A 27,907-nucleotide genomic window follows, 5' to 3' on the forward strand; every position below is an offset into this window, starting at 1 on the left:
ATAGCTTCTTATACGTGGTAAGACTAGGTAGAACAGAGTAACATTCTTGTACATAATTAATAGTGATTATCACCAACAATGCTCCGCACTTGTAGAGCAATTTGTAGAGCAATTGGTTAGGCTTCATATGGGAGCTAATCTGGGCTAAAATGCCTTATCATCAGCCTATGAATTTTCATTGTTGTTATTCATGTGCTATTTTAGGTAGATTATAGCTCTGTACAGAAAATTGGGTCATGCTATTTCATCTGACTAAAACATGTTGTGTTTTGTGTAGTGAGTTGTGTTCCTATCTTTGCATTGATCAAGAAGTTTCTCTAGCTGAGTGAAACAACACAGTCAAGGAAGATTACAGTACAACCAGACAGTGCTAAAAGGATCGACAACAACAGGATCAAATAAGATTCTCAAAAGAGAATATGCCTTAAATCATGTCTATAAATGCCTTCTTTATGTTTGTCTCTGTCAAAACTTTACAGGTAAGTACCTGGTATGAAAAAGAGGTGCATACATCTTCTGCAAAACACCATAACTTGATTGACAAATAGGGACAATTGTACACCTCTCCCCAGTCTGCTGGTGAGAGGGGGTTAAGATGGGTTTTCCTGTCTAGTCCATCAGGTCCCATCTTGGAAAGTGATTAGAAGGATCAGTTCAGTCCTTATTCAAGTTACTGACAGAATATCTACAGATCTTTGCTGCTCCTGTAGACAAAGAGACTGGTCTGGGAGTATTCTGTCTAGGTTGATAATCAGGTTAACTGTTTATTCTAAAAAAAGGTAACCATCACTGGTAGATCTCAAAACTGCAAAATTGCCATGGGGTCTTTTGACATTTATGTACCTTTAAACCACACTGGTAAAAAGCGATGAACAAAAGAATTAGGTGACTACACTATCAAACGTTTAATACAGTACATGTACTTCCAATATTGAAATTATACCCATTCACTCAAACTTATAGTTCAAGCTCTGAAACGCTACCCAGAAAGCTGACCAAAACCCTTGTCAATGTGAGCTATGCAATCGAACTATTGACTCGACAGACTCTAGAACTATCACATCTTTCACTTTCCATTCAGAACCACATATGGCAAGCACAGTTTACATTTAGTGCATGACCATATCTAGCAAAACATAGAGGGGATATTACTGTTTCTATCACCAGCTGTTCTTCTGTGCTTCTTTTGGCAGTGAAAAACAATGTGGTGCTCCAGCTCTGGGGACAAAACAGACTTGAACATTGTATACCCAGACTGACTGTGAAATTCCATGTGTCCCAAACAGGTGCACATGAATGATGTACATGTATGGTGGCTCTCAAAACGTACAGCACTGCACGAACCACTGAACAGACTAGCTACAAAAAGGGACTCTTATTTCCACCACCAGCTGTTCACTTCTTCATATATGTTTCTGATTCAGACATACATACGAGGGTTTTCAACCGGGAGACATAACATCACACAATTCTAGGACCTTCCCAGATTTCAAAAGTTCTTATTAAGCCTTCCAATTCATCTTTCAGATATCTAGTCAAACACAGTTGAATGAAAGACCCTGTAGACCAATAGTAGATAAATGGCCATCCCCATATGCACACTGGCACCAAGATAGATGGGTGTTTTCCACAGCTGTTAGACTGGTGCCTTTCCCTTGTAAACCGTCTCAAATACTTTGGAAGAGAGGCTGGTTAGAATAGCAACAAATACTAGTACAACTATTGTACTCTGGTGAGTTATTATGCATTGTTTGTGGCAGTTTTGTCAAGGGGGTCTACATTGTATATTTCTATCATACAATCATGAATGCCACTACATGGTGCCTTGATACTTTTGTCCTGCCACTCTCCCCACAGAGTATTTCTTCTAAATCGAAAGTATAAGCTACCCAAACTGCAACTCTTCATGAGCTCACAAAACATACAGTTGTGAGCACGAGCGATGTACCAAGGAAGGATAGTTTGAATTGTAGATCAGTGTAACACTGTAACTTACATCCATTTAAACTTCCAAACCACAGCTTACATGTCTCTCTGTGTCATACAATACAGGCGGAACTACAAAGGGCATCCACCAGCATTAAAACCAACAATGGCTACCCTTCCAACCTTTATAGCTAAGCTCCCATGTTTGCACTCTTATGAAGAAGAGTATAGACTATAGTCTGACTGTAGTTACATTGACTTTTCCGGTTACTATAGCCTATGATGAAGTAATTAGCGACAAAGAAAACCAAACTATAAGATCTTGCTCATCAGGAAGGTTCAGTTGCTGAGATTGATGCTGTCGGGCCCCCTGAGGATACAGGAAGATACCATCTCCCCTGGAGAAGCAGGGACTGATGACCTGTTATCAACCATGTAATCACCTCCTCAGTCTTCCATCCCTACCCTCTAGCTTTCAGGTCAAGCTAAATAGGATATAAATCTGTGGCTCTGTCACAGAAAGGTATCATTTAGAAATGGTTATTTACAAGTAGTATGTACTTATCATATTCCTTACAATACCATGACAAACCATTAGGATATTGAGACATCTCTAGGTGACTAAAATAATCAAAGAATATACATGTAAACTTCCTGGATTTCACTTTATATCTTATTATAACATGACATTTCTTTACAAACTGCTTACACGAGATTTATAACTGGTGTACGTAAAACTGCATTTTAAGCCATTTACAATGTTTTAAATGGCAGTTCACACGACATGAACATATCAGCAAAACATAGGAGGGTCTTTCAAGGCAGGCCTCAGGGATGGTTTTACAGGAATTCCAGGCTGTTACATGTGGTGATTCTTACGAGAGTTTTCTAGATGGTGCCCCTTTTCTGACAGCTGTACATTTACTAGTCCTTTTCATAAACAGCACCTCCTTGCCTTGGTAACACCCAATAGGCAACCTTTCTAGAAGCACTCACCCAGACAAAACATGCTTAACATTTCTTGTATGAGCTGTGTGCATGCCTGCCTAATAACCTATGCATGGCTGCAAACTGGAAGAACAAGTTTGTAGACTTTTCCTCTCCTACGATCGAATGTCAATCAGTCACAGCTGACTTTACAATCAGTCCAAGCACCAAAGAAAGCTGACTTATGTCCTGTTAAAGTGTCACTCATTGCATTTAGTCTTGATAGACATAGATAAAATATAATGCATAAATTAAAATTCTGCAATTATGTTCTATATCAATGCAAACAAGCAACATATTAAGTACTTGGTACTTTCTTCACATGCTATCCTGTTTACCCACTGCTGTTGACCACTACATATGCAGAATTGTGAGCTTGTACTTGTAGGCAGAGCCAATTAGTGTTTTGTGAGTGACAAGTTTACCTCTTTGCCACACTGTGCAGTACTATATGGATCAATGACAATACACCGATTTCAATCTTTTGGGTTTATAATCTCACAGGTGGTCAGAATTCTTTTTCAGAACATAACTGATAGTAAGTTCCTAACACTTGAAAACTGTCTACGTAAGTAAAGCTGATTCTACACAAGTGAACAAAACTGATAGTGTATGTCTTAGTATGTCCAACCTTTAGTTCTGACATACAATGCATAATTACAAAGCAAATGCTTGACTCATTGTATGAACTGTAATACAATAATAAACGTATAAGGACTTGTAGAGGCTTGTACTAGCACATTCTGGCAGCTGCCAAGAAACACCTGAACTTGGCCTAGACATAGATATGTAGAATAAGGCTCAAGTGCAGTGTTAAGACAAGCCTAGCCATTGTACGAACCATCTGTTTTCTGAACTCCTGACCCTCAAACTGTGTTTCTTTTCAACCAAGCTGTTCATTGAAATTCATATTGACACTCAAAGGGCCTTCAAGTTGACCTTACAGTGAGCTTTTTTTGTACAAGCTGACCTCAACACTTACCTTCATCATATCAAATCCATTACGTATCTATATGATTATGACAATCAGACAACTAAATCATTTATGCCCCCTCCTTATAGTCCATTTGATATCCTTTCTAAGGTGCTAATAACAGAGCTATTGAACAATGGCCACAAATCGTACCTTGCTCACCTAACAAGATGTAAAATTTGAGGTTACCCAAATGTTTCACATCACCAATCTGACGTCTCTTCTAGACAATCTTGTGAGCTCAACTAGAACTTCATGCAAACTGATCCAACACTATACTATAAAACATCAGTAAAGTGACTCTTAGAACATGGTTACGGTAACACCCGGCACAAGTTTACTTCAGCCTGAGGGAATCTGTGCAAGGACAAACATCGTGTTATCTCAAAGGACAAGAATAGCCCTGTCTTGCGTACTGTCACCGTGGCAACATTATTACAATAAGTTCATTAAGGCAAGAACAAACTTGGTGCAACTGGGCTGCACATAAAGGAGCAATGACAATAGGCACTTGTTAAGCTGCTGATAAGGGGTGGGAGGGGGGCCACAATATTTGAAAAACTGAATTAAAGGTGTTTTGCTTTTCTTCTAGATGTCACATGCACTGGCCTTTTCACAGTGCCACATTTATAATCCAAGGCTTCACACTAATACTGGTTGAAATATTTTATAAGTTTCATCTGACCAGTATCCAAAACAAAACGCTAGAACTTAGTAGAAGAAATTATGCCAAAAGTTCTTTCATCCGTCCTGTCCACTGGTAATGATTTATACTCGGTCGATGGGGGCTGTGTGTTTGTTGTATGTGAGTGTGAAGAGATTTCTTTGTTAGTCTGAAGGACAAACATAGCTCCCAAGGTTAACTGACATGTATATAGACCCAATTAATCCTTCATGTCCACCACACACCTAATGGCATCTGTACTACGTAATCTGTACATGATCTGTAAGAACATGTAGAACTTCTGGGGATGACTGTTGGTATTAAATGAAAAATCAGGTCGACAAGATAAGAGGCAAGTTTGAAAATACCTGTATCATCTAACAGCACTTCTTTCTTTGTGCTTTATCTACAAGGTGGTGAACTTTTTTAAAATCACAATTTTCCCTCCTTTTTGAAGTTTTTCTTTATTTCCCAGAGTAAATTCGCAAATTAATAGTTTCTCCTGAATATGATAAAGCTTATAAGTACACAACTTTTCAGACAAAGCCTCAACATACAGAAAGAACGAATAAAAATGCAGAGCTGTTTTATATGGCTGACCTTTTTGCCTCTGACACCTACAGTTGAGATGTCACATGCTGCCATTATCCTGGTACCAGGAGCAACCAAACATTACACATATCTGGGATCATAGATGAATGAATGGAAGTTTTAGTCTATGCACGGAGCCAAATGAGTGAAACAATGTGCTAGAAACACAACACAGACCCGACAAGCTAGAACTGAGCACATCTCAAGCACCCAAAGTGCAAATATTTACTCTGCAGGCCTTCCCGCCAAAAAAGGCTTAACTTTGCACCAGCTGTAAGAAAAAAAGTGAAATTCAAATCCTGGAAAGAAAGTAAGTACACCCAGAGGAGAGGTGGAAAAGCGTAGTCCTGAGGTGCAGATTTGGGTGAGATATGGCAGTGAATGGTGCGAGTGGGGGGACCTGGCGAGGAACAAAGACAGCTGTCACATGACCTTGTCTGGCGGCAGTCTGACAAGTTGACACGCCATGCACAAATGTCAGGTTGTCGAAAATGGATCCTCCACATGGAGCAATGAAACCAAAACAATGGCCATCAAAGGACAAGACTGCCCGCTTTCCTTGCAAGTAGGCATGAGTATGTCCAAAATTTCGATGTCAGGTGCTGGTAGAGGGAATACTGTTCTAGTTGTGCCTAATATGGGTGTTACTGAAAGAGAAGTGGAAGGCACATGGGGCACAGCCGTAACTGCCAGTAAAACAGTCATGAATCTTAGACTGACAGGACAAAGAAGAATTGCCAACACAAAGACTACAGTGGACTTATAGTCACATAACCTCAATAGCATGTCACAGAGCAAATGTCCCAACAGAATCTCTGCCCCAATCATAATAGTTTCACAGTTTTGTTCACAGGTGTGAGCCTATCTGCTCACCTCTGCTCACCGACCGTGTCATCAAGCCTGAGCTCGTGAATAATGGATGAACTTAACTGTTTGTAAGTGATACTTACTGTTACTTGATTTCAAGTCTCTGTGTATAAGTGGAATAGGTGCCTCCTCGTGGAGGTATTGCATCCCTCGGGCTATTTGCAGGGCCCAGTCTATAAGAATCTCAGGAGGAATCTTCCTCCCTGCCAGTACTCTGTTCAACGCTCCTCCCTCGTAGTACTCCATAACTAGGCACAAGTTTGGTGGTTTTAAACAAACTCCTTTCAAAGTCGCCACATTTGGATGATCAAGCAGCCAGAAAAGTTTCGCTTCTTGTCGAACTTGTTGGACTATAACATTTATATCATCGTCCAGATCTTGTCGTGCCGCCTTCACGGCGACGAGCTCTCCCCTCCAGGCCCCGCGGTACACCTTCCCGAACCCTCCGCACCCGATCACTTCGTTCAGTTGCAACTCCGAGAAGTCGATGCTACAGGGCACGACGTCTCCGTTGACGGCGTCGTTCATGCGGACATAATTGGACGGGAAGATGCCGACCAGACCGTCGATCTTGCCGGTCCACCAGCCGTCGTCTCCGGACACTTTGCTGTCGGTGGACAACACCTCCACTCGGTCCCCTTGGCGGAGCGTCAGCTCGTCGTCCGCGTTCGCGTCGTAGTCGAAGACGGCAGTCCATAGTGGGGCCTTCGGGTCACTGTCACGTTTACGATCGACCCCACGGCGGTTAGTACCCGTCCCGAACCGCGATCTGAACGGATCCATGAAGGAAATAATCTCGGTCGGCGCAGGTCGCTCGATCACCATTCGGCATCCGGTCCGGCCAGCCCAGCTTGATCCTCACCTCACCAACAAAGCAACTACCAACTGGCCTCTCTGGCCTTCTATCCTGGGACCAATAACCATTGAAAGCTACCGATCAGGACCTACTAACTCTCCTAGTCCACGAGCAGGCTCCGGAAATCTGTGTTCAATCCATCAGTCTGGAGGAATTTCCACTTTTCTGCAGGAGAACCGCCACCAAACGTCTCGGACGACTAGCCGCCATTTTCATTGTACTTTGACCTGCCATAGTGTACAGAGGGTGGGGTGTCCCGGGTCCTGATTGGTCCAGGGCATCACGTGATCTAAACACCCCCAAAAACTTGATATGATTTGATGATGCAGAAATCCTGAAAAATAACAAGTAAACAGTCATGTCTTACTGTTGGTTGTGCCGGAGTATATGAACGCATTCTGTCTTTGCAACGAAATAAAGAAGAAAATAACCAAATATGTTTTTCTTACATTCATTTTGCTAATTTCATCGACATCAATAGCCATATTTTAGGAAAAGTATTTTTCAAGCGTTAGTTGATCTTTGTTAACTAACGTTAAACTAAAGTACTAATAGGTCCAAAAAGATTTATGTCTGCCCTATCTTTATTCACACAGACTTGTGATTTCTGTTGCCTCACTTATGTTATTGTATTGGTAGATAAGTTGAGTTGACCAAGTCGGAAGTTACGGCCATGAACATTCAGGGAAAACGCGTGTTGCCTACTCTTTCGTCAACAACTTGAAGTTGACGTCAACGTCGGAACGGGTCACGATATCGACGATTCAGTATGTTAGCTGATCTGTGTTGGTAAATGATTCAGGGTGTTGCTCCTACAAATTGTTGATTGCTATAAATATATACCAAACAGCGCTTGGCACTTACAGTCAAGATCACAACGCCATTTCAAGTTGCGCGGCGGCATGATCCTAAATTACTAGTACCTTTCAAACAGATAGAGTGATGGACGCTAATTTGGCTAGATAAGTCAAAGTGTCGATAACATCGATATCAACATAAGATATCAAATGATAGGCTTCAAACCAAACCAGACAATACCTTAATTAGTTAACGAACCTAGCTACTTTTAGAAGAGAACAACAACTGGGCATTTTTAGACATAATTGCCGACCTAGGGAATGATTTTGGGCAGCTACTTGGACCTTTTTACTTTAGTGACGCTTGCCTCCTCTGTAAGATAATGTAGGCTAAAAAAACTATTTTGCAATTTTTTTTTTTTTTTTTTGCAATGTGAAAAAACTTGAATCCTCCAAGTCTATGAATATGATTAAAAAGAAGAATCACTATTTGAATGCTGACAAGAAATGTCTTGAGTTATCCAAAATAGGCAAAACAATTGCTTCACGCCAGTGTACACTGGTGCTCTCAAGGCACCCTTGGATTTCTTACCGGCTACTGCCATCCTCCTACCCAACCTCTATTTGGAGAATAGCCATCCGCATTGGGGCCTTCGCCTACTTTCCAAGCAGAGGTTCTGCGCCGGCTATAGTCACAGTGTGTTGTAGTGGCGTGTTTTTAGACATTTTTATCAGGCTTTCTATTTTGTGCTGTTCTCTTTATGTCTTATTGTTAAAGAAGACACAAAGAAATAGCACAAAATGATTTTTTTAAAAAGCCCGATAAACACCTAAAAACATTTCAAGCCGAAACTCTGCTTGTAGAGTATCCTTCGCCTGCATTGCTTACTCTCCAAGAAGCTGTTAGGCTCCGGTTGCGTTTTGACGTTTATCAGGCGTTTTTATCGGGCTTTCTATTTTGTACCGTTTTCTTGATGTCTCATGGCCTAACGCCATGCATTGCCCTGGTGGCAGGTGGTGTACACAGGCGCCCCCTCGCGAAATTGAAAGCCTTGGGCACAGAAAGTGCAAGCTTCACAGACCGAAGTCGCGGAATGACCATTAGAATATGGCAAATGCGTAACTAGATAATGACTAGATAACTAGTAGTATCTAACTGTTATTAGAAGTTAAATGCGACATATCCGCGCTTTTTCAAATCAGCTTTGAATGAGGACCGCTAGGGTCACCGCGAGTGATCATTTCTAATGGATAGTTTCTGTTCTCTTCGTGATTTATGAATTACACACACAATGAAAGATCTTCAAGCCTTCGTGGAATGATAAACTGGAAAGTCCGACTTTATTTGGCAACAGCCGAACGTTTTCTAGTGACGAGTCAGTCCAGGGATGACCGTGGTATTTCCTTGGTATTACAGTTGAAAGTTTTTGAAAGTTTCTGCATACAAAGTCATTGTTTTTTCTGCTCGACTTAGTCATTTACTACCTGCAGGTTTTAAACATCTTTAATACGTCACGACTGTTTTCTAGCCTTGTTTACCACTGACTCAGTCGAGAAGAGCAGTCAGACCATTTGACTCCAGTCAGACCTGAGACATGTGAGAGAGGGAGAGGTCCGTCGTCGTGACGTATGGCACAGGGCAGAAATAGGTGCGTCAAGATGATGACGCTTTTCCTGTTTCACAGCCCACGCAGTCCCTGAGTCCTATTCAGCACGGTCATCATCATCTTACTCAGCACGGTAAAACAATCAACACGTCGGAACAACATAATAAAGGTGTGGGAAACATCCTCTTTGAGAATACCCTATTCTACACGGCCCACTCCCGCATGGAATGCTGGGAAGTAAACTGAGACTGTCCCGTACGAGGTAACAAAATTCAATATGGCTGCCGTGATGTGGAAAAAAAGACGGTGGACCAGGAAACACTCTCCAGCATGTAGTAACGGGCTGTAGAAACCGCATTCCCACCTTCCTGAGGACCACAAGGACACAGGGTAGTGTACTGTAGTCATGGGGTCCCAGACACTCGAGATTCTGAGGCAGGGGGTGTGGGCTTCTTTGACGGGAGGCTGGTTCTTCGACCCGCACCAAGGCATCTTCTGCAACACTTTCCACCTGTACCTGTGGTTGTTTCTTCTCTGTTTCCCCTTCACCCTCTACTTGGTGAGTATGTCAATCAGTTATCAAGTCACACGTCAAACAGACCAGTTCTAGCTGTCCAACGGTATTGAGTAGGATATTTGATAACCATATCCCAGAGGTAAATTATAGCAGACACAGTTTGGTCATATCCACGCCAGATCTAGATCTTTGTTTGCATAGAATGGACTGGCATAAATCGTGCCATCGTTCATTTTCTGGCGTAACAAATTATACACGAGGATGACTAGCTGTATTTTGATTCGTCAGATATGTGTATCTGTCGACTTTGACCCGAATCTACACCATGCTTTGATGTATGTACTGGTAGGGGTCATAATATGTTTTAATCTGCACAATAGCTTTAACCATGGACAAGATTTAAGATGTCATATTACATTGATGTACAATATTTCTATGTTGGTATGAAAGTAGATACTTTCTTTAAAAATAGAAGATTATGCTTCAAAGTGTCGAGGCCCCACAAACTGATGAACACATAGAATTCAGTTATGTGTACAGTGTAAACACTCTCAATATAATTCTAGAATATTTGATTCAAATATTTGGAGATGCACAATGTAATTTCCAGAATGAAGATAGAAAAGTGCATGGTGACCAGGGAAATATATCATCAATATGCATTTATAGGGGATTACTCATGTTGTTAGCATTGAAATGTTACATGACAGACAACATGATTAATAACAACATATCACGATGATTATGAATACAATGACATTTTCTCTTAATGCATAAGTACTTAGTAATCACAATGATAGCATCGCATCCAAAATAAAGAATACTGCTCATAAAATCATTTTTATTTCTGCATTGAAACTTTGCATACCACATGTCCCTGCGGTACCATACATGTTGCCAAATTTGGGTAGTTCCTGTTTTTACTCCAGTCCAGCATCACAAGTGCTAAAAAGTAAAAAATGACTGGTGTGATTGTGTGTGTGGTGGTGTTGTGGCCATTCTATATGATCCTGGTATCGGATCATACCAATAATCTGTCAAGTCTTCACAAATGGAATATGTATTTGTTTGAGTCACAAATGGGATGAGGCAATACCATGAATACTGTAACTCAATAAGCTGTGCAGTCAGGGTCCTGGCAGGTCTCTAATCAGACTTGTATCAGCAATCTTGACATTCATTTCTCTAGAGAGGCCAATGGTATCAGACTGCCTCCATCTCATCAATGATAAGTGGGTTTCTCATCAAATTGTCCTGGTCTTGGCCAACATAGATTGTCCTGTTTTAACTGGCTGCAAAAATGCTTCAGTGTAGTATAGTGTGAGATATTTTTGCATGTGAAAGAGACTTGATATGATGGTATATAGGACCATGGCAGGGTGGGGATTATTGATATAAAGCCCCAAGTACAACGAGTCAATGATCCATCTATGTTGCAACCATTTCTGAATGAGTAATAGAAGTACTTAGTTGGTGCCATAAAAGTAAATTGTGTAATAAATTATTTTCTCTTATCATTTAGCTTTCCCATTTCATTGGGGGACGTATAGAGATTTATCTTGGTACATGGATTTCGCCTGAAGGGAGGCTGTAGCGGGGTCAAAACTATGATAGTTGATGAAAATATAGTTTGAAAAGCAAGAATTCTACTTTTGATCAGTATGACAATTTTTTGCTTTGTTGCAATCATTGGTAAACATTTTGTGAATCAAGGTGGAAAACAATTGTCATTTATAAGATGACATGATTGATGGAAAAAGCTATCGATTTTTATTATATGTTTGATGATCTGACAATGACATAGCTACTGATCAACATTGTAGGTCAGTTTTGTTCAATTTCAATAATGATCAATAAATGTTAACTCTACAGACACAATAGAATACTTAGTATTCTAGGTTATGATACAAATTACAATATACTATAGTTGAATGAATACATTGAATAGCTGTGAAAGAACAAAAATAACAAAACTCAAATTTTAAGTGATACCTATTCGATGACTTGAATATAATTCATAAGATGTGTGTTGGCTGTTTATTCTGAGCAGAGTTAGATTTGATACCAGTAGATCCAGAATAAAAGGTGATGATATATAAACGTTTTTTTCAGCATATTCATCTGGAATGAAGTAGGAAGGAGTAAACATCGTGAGGTTAAAATCTTTTTCCCTTAATCCTGCAGGCCTTCCCTCCATCTGTGGTGGTATGGACAATATACTGTGGCATTGTGGGGGTCCTCTTCACAACCATCAAAGTCATCAACTATCGCCTGCACCTGATGTTTGATGGTGGCGAGGCTGTGGCTAAGGCTAAAGGTGGTGAGGGAGGAGCTATTGAGGACAGCACCAGGGATGCCAACGGTCTGGAAGATGTGGCAGCAGATGCCAGAAGTGTCAGTAGTCACCAAGACCAGCCTGATGCACAGAAAAGGTATCAACAGACTCTGGGTTGACTTTCTGTATATAGTCCATTTACTCACCCATTCAGAAGCAGAATTTGAATGTGTAGCAAAACTCTGTATAGTCTTTGGAGTAGAATGTTTCCATGCACCAGTACATTGTATTGACAGAACATGAAATTACTTTCCTAAATGTGCACCTGATATCCTGGCTTTGTGAAATTATGACAGTAGTCTTCATGATGAATGATGATACAGTTTTGTATGTTTCAACTGCACTTGATCATATTGATTATTTCAAGTTGGGCCAGTGATTTAAGTTTGATAATGAATTGAATAAGGTTGATATGAATGACTTGATGTACATGTACACTGCTCTTCTACAGTTTAACCACAACTATACCTAGAAGTAGGCAATGTTGAAGAGACAGTGGTAGATAATGGTTGGTGAAAAGATAACAGCAATGTACATAAAAAGCATTACTGGTTATACAGTTCTCTTTTATGTGTCACACGCATTAAGGCAGGCACTCATTACATGCTCCAGAGAGAGAGAGAAAGACTCAAAGAGCAAAAAGCCATAGCCATTTATTGTCACTATCAGTGGTTGGAAATGATGTACAATGCACAATGCTAGTTGGCTTTGTGGTTGTACGATCTCCTTTACCGGGAAGTTCTTTTTTGGGCTTTATGGATTGATGTTGTCAAATGCAGCATCATACCAATTTATGTGTAGAAAGAAAGGTTAAGAAGGTCTGTTTGCATTGACATTGAGAGGAGACTGCATCTTTTGAAAAAGTCTGATGAAAGTAACAAGTTTCATTCAAGTGCTGTTTTTTTTAGAAAGGAGGTATGCAAGCCCAAAGCAGCATAGTGGTGTAGGTGCATTGCTTGAGGTCTGTGTGTTTTGTGTTTCAGTGAGGAGGGTATAGAGATGAAGGTGATGCAGACTTCAGAAAACACCATAACGCCACCTTTGGCCTGCAGCTCCAGAAATTCTTTTGCTGAGCCTCATGAATCTAAGGTAATATCTTCCCTTTTACTCCCAGTATCTTTGACTTTTTTAAAAAGTTTGAGAAACTTCAAAATCATTGATTATGGTGTGTCCATGCTGCAATGATTATACTTTTCTGTAGAGTTGGTTTTGAACATTATGTTCCTTTTTTATGATTTTTCTTTTGACTCTAGTACTTATATCTAAAGTAGCCCAAAACTCTGAAAGGGGCGTTATTTTCTGATAGATAATAATTTTAGGAATGAAAAACTACATCTCAGTATATGATGAAGTACCACTTGTTCAGAGTGCCTCCAAAAGCATTCAGTGTTCTACTAAACCCCATAAGTACCTTCTAATTACTAGTAGTAGCTTAAGCAATCTCAGCCTATGGCTAAATACAATGTATCTTACTGGGCCTGTCAGGGACAATGAGAAAAACTCTTCCCATATGTTTTTGTATCAACTTTCTATCTTATCAAACAATATTACGTCATAATATCTATGTTGAAAATATTCCCACTGAAGGAAGGGTTTATACGCATTGGGAATACATGGGTAGATTTGCACTGGGTTAGTGAATGAATGCTAGTAATTCACAGTAACATGTATAAATTGAGTTCTAAAGTACAAAGTACAAATGTACATGTACAACAATAGGTTTGACAATGAGAATGATCAAAATGCCTTTATTTTTACAGGAGGTTCTAGCAGAGCTGGAGACAATAAAAAGTACAGAAGGTAAGGGGTAATTTTGTTTGAGTAAGAGTAAAGCAAACATGTTTTTAGCAATGTTCAACTGCACAGCCTTATGACTGGTTTTGTAGGTACACTATACGTCTCATCCCATCTTACAGGTTACAGGCATTTCTCAAAAGCACTTGCCACTACCCAAAATGTACCCATCACAAATCAATGAGGATACTTTTGTCACAAGACAATCATCCATTACCAGAGAGGACTTGATTAGTTTCTGGGGCAGTTGCCAGCTCTTCTGTTTTTGTCTAGTTAAGTTGGATGTTGTAAAGGAAAATTGTATACTATTTTTTGTTTGACCTTATAATGTCACAAAAGTATATTTGATGAGACTTATTTTGCAATTAATGAAATTATGTATATATTAAACTAAGCTTACATCATGCTACTGTAATTTCTTCGTTATTGTATTACCAACTTCATTTTTTTCTGATTTGAAAATAATCACTCTTGTTTGGTACCATCAGTTAGAGATAGTCCTTCCTAGTTGCACTAACTAAAAGATCAATAGTTATTCTACAGCAAGTTTGACACCATTACTGCTGGTCAAATGGTTAACCAGGAAAACTTTCAATGGTAAAAGAACAAATATTCCGTCCAAAATATTTCCACACACAGAAGGACCACAGTATGTAGACAGTGTGCTTTGATATTAAGAGAAACCTTATTATGTGTACATGTATGTAGGTTTTATATAGTTAAGGCAATGGGAAAACACTGTTATTTTCTGCAGTTGAAATGTAGTCATGAAGTTGTACATGTACATATCACAATGTATGTAAATGTTGTCACTTTTAAATAAAGAAAAAAAAAAAAAATTGACACCGTGTGTTTGCATGCCCAGACCTGCAGGAAGACCCGGCCCAGCTGCAGCCAGTGTTACACCACTCCGTCCTGGAGGCCCTGCAGAAGATCAATGACATGACCCTCAGCAGCGACCTGCAGCTGGACCAGCCTCCTGCAGGCTCCACAGATTACATCCCCATGACAACCATCACTGCCAAGTCCCCAGCAGGTGGGAAATCCTCCCAAAATATCAGTTTCTTTTTTCACATTGAGGTATCAAATCAGGATAAAAATTAGGAGTAGAGGTTGTTGCCACCAAATATTGTTGGGGACATCCTCATTAGAAAGCTTTAAGTTACAATTGCAGCTAGATGTGCAAAGCTTATGTGTGGTAGGTTGTTCAGTGTAATGTAACCAGCTGCTACTGTGCCGTGGGCCTATGAAGCTGACATGTTATGCCGAAGGTATAACGGCTATACTGATCCAGATACAGAACATGTGCAATTAATATATTATTATCATGCCTAATTATTATGCCAAACCATGTGGATTTTTTAAGACATCACCAAATTGTGCAGCTATGATAAATCTATAGTCCTGTTCTTATGATCAATCTTTCCATCGTTCCAGTTGTGGATGGTGATGGTGGCCCAGAGGAACAGAAGGACTCCAGTAAGGATGGTCCTCCCCAGCCTGGTGACCCTCACCATGACCAACCAGCCAGTCCTCAGAAAGAGGAGCTCAACACAGAAGTCACCTCAAGTCTAACTAGCCAGAACACTTCTCTGGAGAGTGAGTTTTTTGCAGCTTTTCAGGATAGCTTAATCTGTGATAGGTTGTTCAGTGTCATATAACTGCTGCTGCCATGCTGTGGGCCTATGAAGGTGATGTGTTATGCCAAAGGTATATATGTACATTTCTGTAATTATTCGTTGCTTTGTCTTCCTCAAGAGGCTTGGCACGGTGGTAATTGCTCCGACTGTTGAGTCCTTCCGTGACAGGCAGGAGGGCTGCCCGCCCTAACCCGGGACCTCAACTCCCTCCCTCCCTTACGTTGCCCCCTGCGGGGCCATTTGGGGGTATCTTGATGTAGATGTAGATAATATATTAGAAGTACGTTCTAGAGCATGAATATTGGCTGGTGCAGCCTGCCCTATGCATAGAATTGTTTCTTTGACAAAAATCATGACCTTTATTTTTCTCCAGTGGTGTCAGCTGAAGATGCATCTCCCGTCGCCATGCCAACAGGCTCCACCCATGAGCAGCCGGCCATTTTGAAGGAGGCAAGGTCACAGGATCCAATCAGGGAGCAGTACCTCCCCATTCCCAGCAGTGGTAACACGCCATTGGACGAGGACAAGCCAATCACGGAACAGGAGAAAGATGCGGACACGAAGGATTCTGGCTGTGGCTCTGATGCTGGAGGGGAGCAGCCATTGGCTACTAGCTCCCCTGTAGGTGCAACCCCAACAGATACTGAAACTCTCCCAGTTAACACTGAGGAAGATGAAACCACGCCAACAGAAGAGACTACAATCCCCAGTGAGACAGATGTAGAGTTGAACTCTGAAGCACACACAGAGCCCACACAATCTGAAACTGAAGACTCCGCTGATGTGATAAGCCCCGCAGAAATAGAGATTATTAATGAAACGATGGAGAAATTCCAAGAGATTCAAGCCTCAGCAGACGAAAAGGTCTCCTCATTATTAGATATTGTAGAGAAACTAGGATCAGTGGGGGAGGAGACAAGGAAAGCTGTAGACTTGGGAGCTGAGGGCGGGTTCCCTCCTCCCTTGGTAGAGGACCCCTGTAAGATGACAGTGTCCGACCTATCCTTAGAGAAAGACAACTTAAGTAAAATACGTCCTCACAAACCTCTGACCAGGTTGTACCCCAAGGAGAGAGATCCTCTGAGCATACAGAGGACTCGAGGGGATGGGGGGCTCGACCTGGAGAGCACCCAGTCCAGCCTTGAGCTCCCCAGTCACAAAGTGTCTACAGAACAGTTGAAGGACCATGTCACCTCTGCTAGCTCTCCTAATGTGAGCACAGATAATAAGTCCGTCAGGCCAAAGTCAGCCGGGTCAAGTAGTCTTAAGAAACGAACCAGTCGGACGCGCCCCAAGCTTGAGAAGTTGCGCGCTGCTAGCTTAGACACCAGTGTTACACTAAGTGACGCTCTCGGAGGTCGGACTAGTACCAGCTCCATTCCAACTGGCTCGAGGGAAATTGAACTGAAGACATTTAGAATACTGAGAGACCAGGATTCTACCATCCCTGACCAGGACAGGGCAGAGGTAGAGTTTTCTCGCCTGTCAAGTCAGTCCTCCAGCACACGGTCCAGCGATCGTCCGTTGATCAGGCGGACTTCAGAAACCAGTGGTGACAGCAGCTCGTGGGCAGCAACAACAGACCCGCTACTTCCGGCATCCTCTCATGCAGAGAGTGCCGGAGCAGCTGAAGACAAGAGCAAGTCTGCGACAAAGCTGGACTCGAAGAGGAAAAGGAGGCCCAAGTCAAAGTCGGACCTTGAAGCAAAGGGTAGAGATGTAGAAAGTAATGCTGCAGCGCTGGAGGCTTTATCAAGGGTGGGGGCAATAAAAGTTAAAGACGCAAGTGGAAGCAGTCGTGCACAGAACAATGCAAGTGGTTTGAACTGGTTATTCACACCAGATGAGGAAGATGACGATGATGATGATGATGACGACGATGATGATGATATGGATAATTCCACGTTAGGTATGTCACTATTCATGTATTCTACTTTCAATTTGTTGTCTGGCATTTAGAAGCATTTAATTCAATTCTGTAACATAGTGGCATACACTACACAGTGTTGTCAGATGTTCAATGAAAGCCACAAGAATTGTTAAGGAACCATCTGTCAAATTGGACTGCCAAACATCTCCAACTACTTATGGTATACTTTTCCGTAGATTCACAATCCAGGTCAGTCTCAGCGGAGACCACTAGCACTGTCAGGTCAGAGGATAGTGAGGTTCCTGTAGCAATACCAAGTCACTCACGGGCGAGCGAAGGGGCCATTCCCAAGCGTAGGTCAACCTCCAGTGCTGGGGGCTCACGTCGAAGGGGCCACAGGGGTAGGTACTCCTGTTACTTGTTACTCAAGTGTACTGAGAATACCACTCTCAACGCTCATGCATGGCTACTTTGACTGCTGAAAGTGCTTATTACCGGCATGGGTTGTTTGGCTGCACGTCAGAATGGATAGGGTTTGTTCACTTTTTTGCCAACCAGGACGGTATTCCAAAGGCCAGGTAAACCTGTACAAAGTTAACAGTGAACCTTTTTTCTTCTTCAGCATGATTTGGTATGACAACCTTCTGACTTGCCTATCCACCAGACGACTGTCAAATGTTTCTTAATGAAGGATGTACTCTACAACAAGACAGAAACTTAAGAAGCACAAACTCTCTTTCCCTCCTTAGAATCAGGGTCGTCACCCCGAAGGATATTGGATGATCGTGGGCTCGGGCTGCTGGACAGCCCGTCAGACAGCCCCTCCACGCGGCTCACTAAGGTACTGCAGCGTGTCCTGGCAGAGGAGACCGACCATCTGGATATAACTGATATAGGTATCTAATGTACTCCTTTTTGTGCTGTAGATGAGCTGGACTTTCCTCTGTCTCTTAGGGTAGCCATTCTTTTCCATTTTTGTGTGTATCGTCTGTTCCCCTCAGTGCTAGATCGCATTTAATATTTTTCTATCTTTGGCAATTGCTGTTGCATTAAAATCATATATGAAGAGCTGTCAAACATGGTAGCAAACGATCTGCTAATAGATGAGTATCAGAGCAGAATGCATGACTGTGAACCAATGAGATACCTTAGTACGACTTAGCCTGGGTACCATACGGATAGTAGTTCGCTCTTATGTTCGCTTCTGCTATCCGTCTGGAGACGTGCGCATTCAAACCTTTTGGTGGTAACGTCAGTTAATAAGCGAAGTAAGGAATGGGTTCTAGAGCACTCGTTCGATGACAACAGCCCGGCGCCTGCATGTGCAAGGTGACGCAGGGCTTTTCCGGTGTTGGAACACCTGTTCGAATGAGCGTTTGAACCCAATCCATAATTCGCTCATGAGTAGGGGCCAATCAGTGCGTGCTTCCACTTTTTGTACGATTCCAGTTAAGATGGTCCGCGTTCCCAGATGGAAACACAGAGAAGCGACTGTATATAGTGTATAATGAATGTCAGAGCTAGAAGCGACTGTATATAGTATACAATGAACGTCGGAGTGAACTACTTTCCGGATGGTACCCAGGCTAAGTACGACTAGCATCTGTCTGAATTGATTGATTGAGCATATATCTTTGTGTTACAGCAATCTGGTGGAACCTGCAGTGACATGTATATGAATGATTAAACTTATCCTCACCTTTTGATCCTTCAGTTTCCTGGTTTAACTTCTCGCAGCAGCCAGAGTGTAAGCAGGTCTAGTCTGACCTGAGCTGTATGTTCCTGGTAAAATAAATAAAGTAAAAGTAAGTGTGCTTCAGCAGGTAAGTTAAGTGTCTTCCAACTGTGCTGACTGTGTATATTTCCTCTGTGCAGGACCAACCACCCGTAGTAGGCATCGTTCGTCTGGCTCACGGAGACGGAGACACCGTCACAGGGACACACCTACCTCCTCCCCCCTCCCCGACCCCTTCCCAAACCTCGCATCTCCAGACCGCCACATAACTGACCGGCGTGCTGCGACCAGGCGAGAGCGACACAAGGCCATCCGCCGGCGCGAGACCACGCCTCCATCAACCCTTCTGACATCCCTCAACATAGCTGATAATGCACATCTGGCTATGTCACACGAGGACACAACTAAGGGGGCTGTGCACTGCTTTCAAGATGAATTTGGTGAGTTGTGTATATCCTGTTTTGGTAGACAGTCTTAACACTTTGTCAACCTTATGACCATCATCATCATCATCATCATTAGTCAACGTGGGTACATGACGGGGTTGTACCTCCCCTTGTGGGGTGACATACCCTTTCGCTGGTTGATTACAAGACGGAGATGCGCCAGGTCTCTCATCCATGCGAATGGCGTAAACTATCGAGTGGCTGATGATAGTCAGAAGTTTTAACACTTAAATGTCAACCCTACAACCATGCCTATACTCATGACATACACGTGTTTCCCCAGGAAACTGGTTGACGTACACGTTTGATGACAACAGTGCAGGTGTGGCTGTACCTGCCATCCAGGCCATTCCAGATCCACTGGTGGAAGTCTTGAATGACCAATGGTGAGTGACACTTATATCATTTTCTCGTGTAGGTCAGCTCCAGAAATAGATACCTAAGTTGATATCCAATGGTGAAGCAAAATGCGAGTAAACACATAGTAGAAGTAATTGAAAATAGAAGCTCTTCCTGATTCGCTGTTGTCACGGCAACCTTTAGTGATTGATGTAGGGGTTCATCATCTTTACTGAGTCTTGGACAGAAATACAAGGACAAGATGAATGACAGGTAAAATACCTAGATCAACCCTTTTTCTGGGCTTAGGGCATCCAGAGGGCGCAAAGTAAGACATGTTAAAAATTGTGTGCATTGGACTGCTGAAATACAAACTGTTTTGAAATTCTTTAAACATATTAAAGAAGAAGATGGCAAACATATCTTTCTCCAGGGAGACAGGTTCTTCCAGCTCCTCCTCCACTGTCGTCATCGACAACAAGTCAGAATCCCATCTACTGGATATTCCCGACATCCCCGGGTCTGTTGCTCGGCAACATCGTAACCGCCACATCCTGTACACAGACAGTATCACTGAGAGAAATCAGGTAATGCAGGGTTTGAAATGTTACCTTCTATTTCAATGTTGTCTTTGCGGTAGAAAATATACCATAGTGTTCAAGTGAGATTATGGTCTCTAAGGATGAAACAAGTAAATCAAAACATGCATGTACGGGGTTGACCCCAGGGATCTTGGAAAAACGCCTAAAATGGCAATATGTAACCCTGGTTAAAGAAAAATGAATAAACAAACAAACAAGCATCTTTAGATTCAACGAAGTTTTCTTAGGTATGTAGCCACCATTTTTATTCTCTACAGATGTTTTGACGACCTGTCTGCTGTCTTCTTCAATGTTAAGTAAACTTGTCTTTCAGTGAAAGTAAAGTTTGTCCTATTGTTCCTGACAAGGATGCTTTCTGGAACATGACTATCGTTATATCTCCTTGCCAACTTGAGATGGTGTGACAAGGATGCGGTCCAAAACATAACTGAGACTATATACCACACTTGTCTCTATTCACGACTGGAATGGATTTTGCACTGAAGAAGACATAAGATAGGTTGTTGAAACCTGTGCACAGAAGAAAAATAATGCTGCATACCTAAGAAAACTACATTTTGTATGCTGAATTCATCAATCAACCTGAAGTACATCTTTAGATTCTACTGACTTGATGATGATTCATGGTTGCTTCCAGGATGATGATAACAATTCCACTCCAGACTCCGAGGGTATCAGGAATATCATCTGTATGGAAGAGAAGCCTCCACCCAAGAAGGTCAAGTACAACTACAGGTTCCCACTGTTTCCCTGGAAAACAATCAAAGTCACATACGACAGGCTGGCACTGTTGGCACTTCTGGACAGGTCAGTAGGGGTTCAGCACTACCAGATGCATCTTTGTGCAGTGTTGAAATTCCTTGTGGACTTAGAAATGTAGTTGAAAGTTTTGATCAAGGTGATATAGCCTAATGCTCTTAATGATAAATGGATAATGGTTCTATTGATTCCACTGTGTTTGTAATAAATGTATGTTTTGTTAGCATAAGGAGTAGATGCTTCACCCTCTGGTTATCATCGTTATTAACCCCAAACTGTATCATCGTATTTGTCTTGCAGAAATCGTACCTTACTTGAGAACATCTCGGCTGTATTCCTCTCCATGTTAGTGGGGGTTTTCGGCTCCCTGCTGCTCACGGCAAACTTTTTCCAGGACTTCTGGATTTTCCTTTTCTGTGTGATCATCGCTTCCTGCCAGTACTCATTACTTAAAGTAAGAGCAATATCATATGTCACATGAATGAAATATCTTATTCATGTTGTCGTCTTTATTGTGACTTTTTGGCAACAGATTATTCTGTTTAATCATAAGATTTTCTTATTGTTCTTGATTAATTTTTTTTCAACCAACATTGTTTTCTATTGCAGAGTGTGCAACCTGACTCAGCATCTCCCGTCCATGTAAGTATTATATAGAGTTGTTACAATGTGATATATAGAACCACAGCAATGGCTTGAAAACTTTGACATCTACATATGAAGAATCAATGAATGTGCATACCAGGTAATGAATGTGTGTGTGTGTAAGATCCATCGGTTATGGAATAAATGTCCTCAGTAGGAAGAAGCCTTTGCTGTTTACTGTAAATGCAGAAATGTTCGCAGTAGTTTTATGTTTTATGTTTCCATTATAGTATGTCACTAAAGTCTATGGCGCTACCGCGAACTTAAAACCACCGTGAACACTCCACTTTCCCATTACCGCGAAAGTAAATCCCAGCGAACTTAAATGCATTTACACTACTTCAAAGCTCAACAGTACTCCCAGTATGTATTTGCTATTTTTCTCATTCCCTGTAGGGCCATAACAGGATAATAGCGTTCAGCCGGCCTGTGTACTTCTGCCTGTGTTGTTCCCTGGTGCTGCTGTTAGACTACACCAGTAAGCAGGCCAGCTTCAGTGTGTACCACCTGTACGGGCTGCCCCTCACTGACCCCAGTCTGCTCAGGTTCGCCAGGGACCTCGTCATGGGTAAGATTGGGATTGCCTCATTGTTTTCTCTGGCAGTGGTAACCTGTAGGGTTTTTTTAATTGTAGGGAGATCTGGATAATCAATTGATTGAAGCATTGATGATGTATATGTTAAGGCAGATAGCATGCATAGTCCAGTCCTGCCTGTGGTTGTGAAGTTTGAGTCCCAATTGTTGTCACTCACTTGACAAGCAGACCTCCGCAAACGGTAGCAGTCCTTGGGATGGAATGTTAAGCTTTGGTCCACTAGAGCTAGGGAAACTTTCCTGGTACAACGAACCTGTAAATACTGTGTATAATCTCTGTCTACTTTTGTCACCACCACTTGAAGAGCAGCTTTTCAGTAAGGTAAACTGGGTCAAGATAATTTTTTTTACATTTGTATATGTCATTGCCTGCTGCCTGACTACAGTTTCATTGGTACCAGTGCTAGGTTTCCACCTATTACCAGATGTTTTTCACAGCTTAGTCAGTGATGGTTAATGATGTCATCCTGTGTTTTTGTTTTTCCAGTGCTGCTGCTGTGTTTCCCCCTGGTGTTCCTGTTGGGTCTCTTACCGCAGTGCAACACCTTTGCCATGTACATTCTGGAGCAGATTGAGACCCACATCTTCGGTGGTCACACCACCACCAGCCTGATGGCAGCGTTCTCCAGCGTCTGCAGGAGCCTGGTGTCTGTTGGACTCGTCTATGGCTTCTGTTTTGGCGCTTTGAGGGTATGTGTTGTTTGTTGTCTTGTGTTGTTGAAATCATGTGATTGTTGTACTGTATGAAATAGTATGTGTGTGGCATTGTATCCCCAAGCCACTTGTCAACTTACTGCACAGCAAGTTTATTTTATGACCCTGACAATTTTATGATATAGTATAAGGGACTTAGATTTACTGGTAGTACTGAAGAGCCATCCCAGCTTATCTGTGTTTGTGAGTGATGTTGTAAGGTTGCTCTTTTAAAGCAAGAAAGTTTAGTGAGTTTCACTGAGTCTTCATCTAAACCTACAGATGTTTTCAGGTTGACCCTCTAACACATAGATATCTCCCCCTCCAGGATGTGGACCTGTTGAAATCATGTGATTGTTGTACTGTATGAAATAGTGTGTGTGGCATTGTATCCTTAAACCTTATTTCAACTTACAGCATAGCAAGTTTTGATAACACAAACACACATACATACATACAGACAGACAGACAGACACACACGCACAGACACAGACACACACACAGACAGACATACCTAAAACAGTACCTCCATTTCTCATGGAGGTAACTTTCTCATGGAGGTACCTTTCTAACCCTATACATGTTTATCCCCTCTCCAGGATGTGGACTTGTCCTCCCAACACGTGCTGTTCTCAGTGTTCTGTGGCCTGTTGGTTGCCATGGCGTACCACCTGAGCAGGTGCACATCGGACCTGTCAGTGCTGTGGCAGGTGATCTTTCTTTCTTTCTTTATTGACGATGAGATAAGTCATTACATGGGTCTGCCTAGGTTGCTTTGGGCTGGTAGCGGCAGACCCTTCAAAAATGGAGACAAACATACAAAGAATTCATCACAAAAAACATTACAATATACTGTAAATGGAGAAACTTTTGCGGTGGTCTAATGTTTGCGGTTTTCGCGGTTGCTGCTTCACTGCTAACGTAAAACCACTGCGAGCATTGTTCCATGGCAGTAAGAGACTATGGTGCATGGTGCTACTGCAAACTTAAAACCACCGTGAAAAGTCCTTTTTCCCGCTTCCGGGAAATCAAATGCATTTACAGTAATACAATAAAAAGTAATCAATTACTATGAAATTTGTCATGTCAGGTGCTGAGCCGCTGGCTGTTTGCTGAAGAGGAGAACAAGGACCAGGACGAGCTGTCTGACGTGGTGGACCCGCTGCCCGAGAAGCTGCGCCAGTCGGTGGCCTCCAGACTCAAGTCCGACGCCATCGTGTGCTCCGTCATCGCCATGCTGGTGTTCGCCATCCATGTCAGCACTGTGTTTACTGTCCTACAGGTGGGTGCACTGTGTTTACTGTACTACATGTGGGTGCACTGTGTTTACTGTACTACAGGTGGGTGCACTGTGTTTACTGTACTACAGGTGGGTGCACTGTCAGGGCTCGAAATACCACCTGCATTTCTGGTGTCTACCTGCACCTAATCTGCACTGGTCCATGTACTGGGTTTTAGACATGAATGTCCTATGATGTAGGTGTATGCGGATTGTTATTAGCTGCATTGACTCTTACCACCTACATTTGTATTAATTATAAAAGAAAAAATAGGAAATGTTACTCAGCAATTTTAGTATGATCCATACTTCCTAAATCCATAGTGGTGCAGGTAAAATTTGTCTGGTGCAGGTAAATTTCAATGTTACCTGCACCAGTGCAAGTATGCAGATAAAAGTATTTTGAGCCCTGACTGTGTTTACTGTATTACAGGTTGGTGCACTGTGTTTACTGTACTGCAGGTGCAGGGCTCGAAATACTTTTTTCTGCATACCTGCACTGGTGCAGCCAACATTGAAAATTACATGCACCAGACAAATTTTACCTGCACCTCTCTGAATTTAGGAAGTATGGAAATTAAACCCAGTACATGGACCAGTGCAGGCTAGGTGCAGGTAGCATGTAGACACCAGAAATACCTGCACAGCTCCAATTATACCTGCACTAACCTGCATATGCAGGTGGTATTTCGAGCCCTGGGGTGGGTGGGCCTTGGAGAACTTGGCTGATCTACAGCTACTACATTTCCAACAGTATGCAGACAAGACTGGTTATGTATGGCCTCCTTCGGTCAATATTGACCATGGTAAAATCCTAATTGATATCAGCCCTACAGTATTGACTGAGGCTGATATCAGCCCTACAGCGTTGACTGTGGCTAAACAGTCCTATGCGAGAATGACAGTCTCTGCCACATAGGGCACATCTGTAAGCTGACTCAGGTCTGTTGCAGAGTTCTTTTCGCAGGATCCGCTTTTTTCCTGCCATGGGCGTCAGTCTGGTTTCTCCTGATTTTAGCTGGCATCTCCATCTGTCATTTGCAAGGTTCTCCCAATACTCTGTGTCGATATCAAAAGCAGACAAGACTTGTTCTACTCTTGAGAACTCATGGAAGACTGTGTAAACATTATGAAATCTTGTAGGCTTTTTTGTAAGTAAGACCTTATATTAGGGATTGAAATGTGTAATGTATTGCATTGTGTTTTTTCTGCAGCCATCGGTGACAAATGTCCTGCTGATCGTGGCAGGTGCTGTGGGTGTGCTGACCCACTACATCATGCCCCAGTTCAGAAAACAGCTGCCGTGGCTGTGCTTCGCCCACCCGCTCCTCAAGACACACGAGTATCACCAGTTTGAAGTGCGAGGTGAGAGAGAAAAATGGCTCTCATCATGAGAAAAATGTGAACTCTATTGCATTGCATACTTTCCAATGTAAAGTAGATTACATACACTGTTATTTAGATGTAGATATTAGTATAGAAGAAACTCAAGACAGTGGAAAGATGTAAGCTTAGCAAATGAAGTAGCTGCCCCTTATGGATACCAGTATTGATTGGGCTGTAGCTGTTGTGTTTGTAATATGTACCGTACATACTTGGTAGAAAATGAACTTGACATTCTTGAAAAATCTGTACCCCAGCAATATAGTTATACAGTCAAACCTGTATTAGGGGCCACCTCTACAGAGGGGCCACCTGTCCATAGTGGCCACTTTTTGTCGGTCCCTTGGGTATTTAATCTACAAGTTACCACCTCTATACAGAGGCCACCTGTCTATAGTGGCCAAATTTGCCCGGTCCCTTGAGTGGCCGCTATAGACAGGTTTGACTGTAGATGATTATGTAATGATTTACTAGGGGATGATTCTTACACAAAAGTGTGTACAGATCTAACCGACATTCCCGTCTCTCCATCTATACAGATTGTGCCCGAGTCATGTGGTTTGAAAAGCTGTACGTTTGGATGAGGTTTGTGGAGCGCAACATCGTGTACCCACTGCTGTTCCTCAGCACACTGACCAAGGATGCGCCTGTTGTCGTCACCAACTTTGGACCATAGTAAGGAACATCAGTTGAAACATTTCTGGCATGTCCAACAGGGATTCCAGCAGTTGTATTTTGTCTTTGGTTGCTCATGAATTCTGATTTTCGCTTGATTAAAATTGCTATAATGCCTATGTTATTGGTTACAGATATACAACTTTTGACATGGCAGGAAGACAGTAAATTCAGCTTTCAATAGTGTGTTCAACATCATCTTTAATTCTCACAAGAAAACACTTTTAAAAGGACACGTCTAAAATCACGAGTACAAGATGAAGGTTTAAAAAATACACCTCGGACGACCCCTTATTCAGATACACAATGATCTGCAGGGCGCAAGGTTACAAAAAAAGTGGTGCTATACATCAGCCTTTCAATATTTCAATTCTATACGTCGCTTCTTAACTATTGCACAGATGTGACATTGTCATTATGAACTACACATACATTGCACAAGTGATCGGGTGTTTACAGTAAGATATCATCGGCTGGAAAACAGCCCGGACGGCGACTCCCATACAGGGTTATTCCTTGCACAGTATATTGCGTACGATGTGCAGAGGGCACAGTGACCTAACCGGCGCTTTAACTGTTTAATGCCATTTGAATGTTTGGATAAAATGAGCGGAGGATTAAGTCGATATAAGTCTTTTATATGCTTTGAAGGAGGACATGAAAATCACCGGCAATGAAAGGCAAGCACTAGTACGCAGAGAACCGAGAGTTTGTTACTTGTACTGATCTTATAAAGCTTGATGTCCTATTTTTGTACACAAGAATGGTCAGAGGACTGCCCAAAAGCTTGTTAGTAAGGACGTAATTTTGTGTACGGGAATAGCGTATAAAATATCTATAATATCAGTGACTGTCCCAGATGGACTTGCATTCCAATATAAACGGCCATGTTGTGTTTGTACAGTTTGGGGTCAGCCGTGGTGAGCCTGTGTGGACTGAAGCTGCTCAGAGGCTCCTTCTCCAACACCCTCCACCAGCACGTCATCCTCATCTTCACCTACTTCTTCTTCCACTACGACTTTCCTCACGCCTCGGAATCTTTCCTCATCGACTACTACTGCATGTCCATTCTCTTCAGTAAGGTACGTGTTGTTACAGAGATGTTTCTGGTACTCTTCACTTTTGAATGTGCGGTAGGAAATAAAATTCAAATGGAAATGTAAAAGCTCCGAGTCTGAGATAAAAAGAAGATATCATTTAACGTAATTCCTTCCACTCATGTAAAAAGAAGTAAAAATTGTTAAGAAAAGTAGTACAGTGAAACTTGTATAAGCGACCACGTCCGTAAGACGACCATCGGCCTATAACGACCGATTTTGGCCGGTCCCGATTT

General features: G+C 42.1%; 2 protein-coding genes across 4 annotated transcripts in view; one reads left to right on the plus strand and one right to left on the minus strand.

Annotated features, from left to right (window-relative positions):
- The window catches only part of LOC118406899 (mitogen-activated protein kinase kinase kinase 10-like), a 39,422-nt gene extending 32,218 nt beyond the window's left edge, over positions 1–7,204 (minus strand). Inside the window, exon 1 of the mRNA XM_035807334.1 lies at positions 6,092–7,204. Coding sequence (XP_035663227.1) covers positions 6,092–6,833 — 742 coding nt within the window. The 5' untranslated portion in view covers positions 6,834–7,204. The remainder of the gene's footprint in view (positions 1–6,091) is intronic.
- A 2,276-nt stretch (positions 7,205–9,480) lies between these two features.
- LOC118413560 (pecanex-like protein 1) overlaps positions 9,481–27,907 on the plus strand; it is a 30,639-nt gene continuing 12,212 nt past the window's right edge. Inside the window, exons 1-22 of one of the 3 annotated variants that reach the window (XM_035817088.1) lie at positions 9,481–9,827; positions 11,970–12,217; positions 13,104–13,209; positions 13,881–13,920; positions 14,780–14,950; positions 15,352–15,513; positions 15,928–17,463; positions 17,661–17,825; positions 18,174–18,320; positions 19,300–19,599; positions 19,889–19,991; positions 20,378–20,531; positions 21,184–21,353; positions 21,606–21,759; positions 21,915–21,947; positions 22,347–22,518; positions 23,032–23,234; positions 23,837–23,947; positions 24,328–24,519; positions 25,731–25,881; positions 26,439–26,574; positions 27,479–27,656. In XM_035817088.1, the coding sequence (XP_035672981.1) occupies positions 9,675–9,827; positions 11,970–12,217; positions 13,104–13,209; positions 13,881–13,920; positions 14,780–14,950; positions 15,352–15,513; positions 15,928–17,463; positions 17,661–17,825; positions 18,174–18,320; positions 19,300–19,599; positions 19,889–19,991; positions 20,378–20,531; positions 21,184–21,353; positions 21,606–21,759; positions 21,915–21,947; positions 22,347–22,518; positions 23,032–23,234; positions 23,837–23,947; positions 24,328–24,519; positions 25,731–25,881; positions 26,439–26,574; positions 27,479–27,656 (4,785 nt within the window). In that variant the 5' untranslated portion in view covers positions 9,481–9,674. The remainder of the gene's footprint in view (positions 9,828–11,969; positions 12,218–13,103; positions 13,210–13,880; positions 13,921–14,779; positions 14,951–15,351; positions 15,514–15,927; positions 17,464–17,660; positions 17,826–18,173; positions 18,321–19,299; positions 19,600–19,888; positions 19,992–20,377; positions 20,532–21,183; positions 21,354–21,605; positions 21,760–21,914; positions 21,948–22,346; positions 22,519–23,031; positions 23,235–23,836; positions 23,948–24,327; positions 24,520–25,730; positions 25,882–26,438; positions 26,575–27,478; positions 27,657–27,907) is intronic. The other 2 variants (XM_035817094.1, XM_035817102.1) reach the window with 2 other exon arrangements.

This window comes from Branchiostoma floridae, chromosome 1, assembly GCF_000003815.2.
Source record: "Branchiostoma floridae strain S238N-H82 chromosome 1, Bfl_VNyyK, whole genome shotgun sequence".
In the NCBI taxonomy this organism is placed as follows: domain Eukaryota; kingdom Metazoa; phylum Chordata; class Leptocardii; order Amphioxiformes; family Branchiostomatidae; genus Branchiostoma; species Branchiostoma floridae.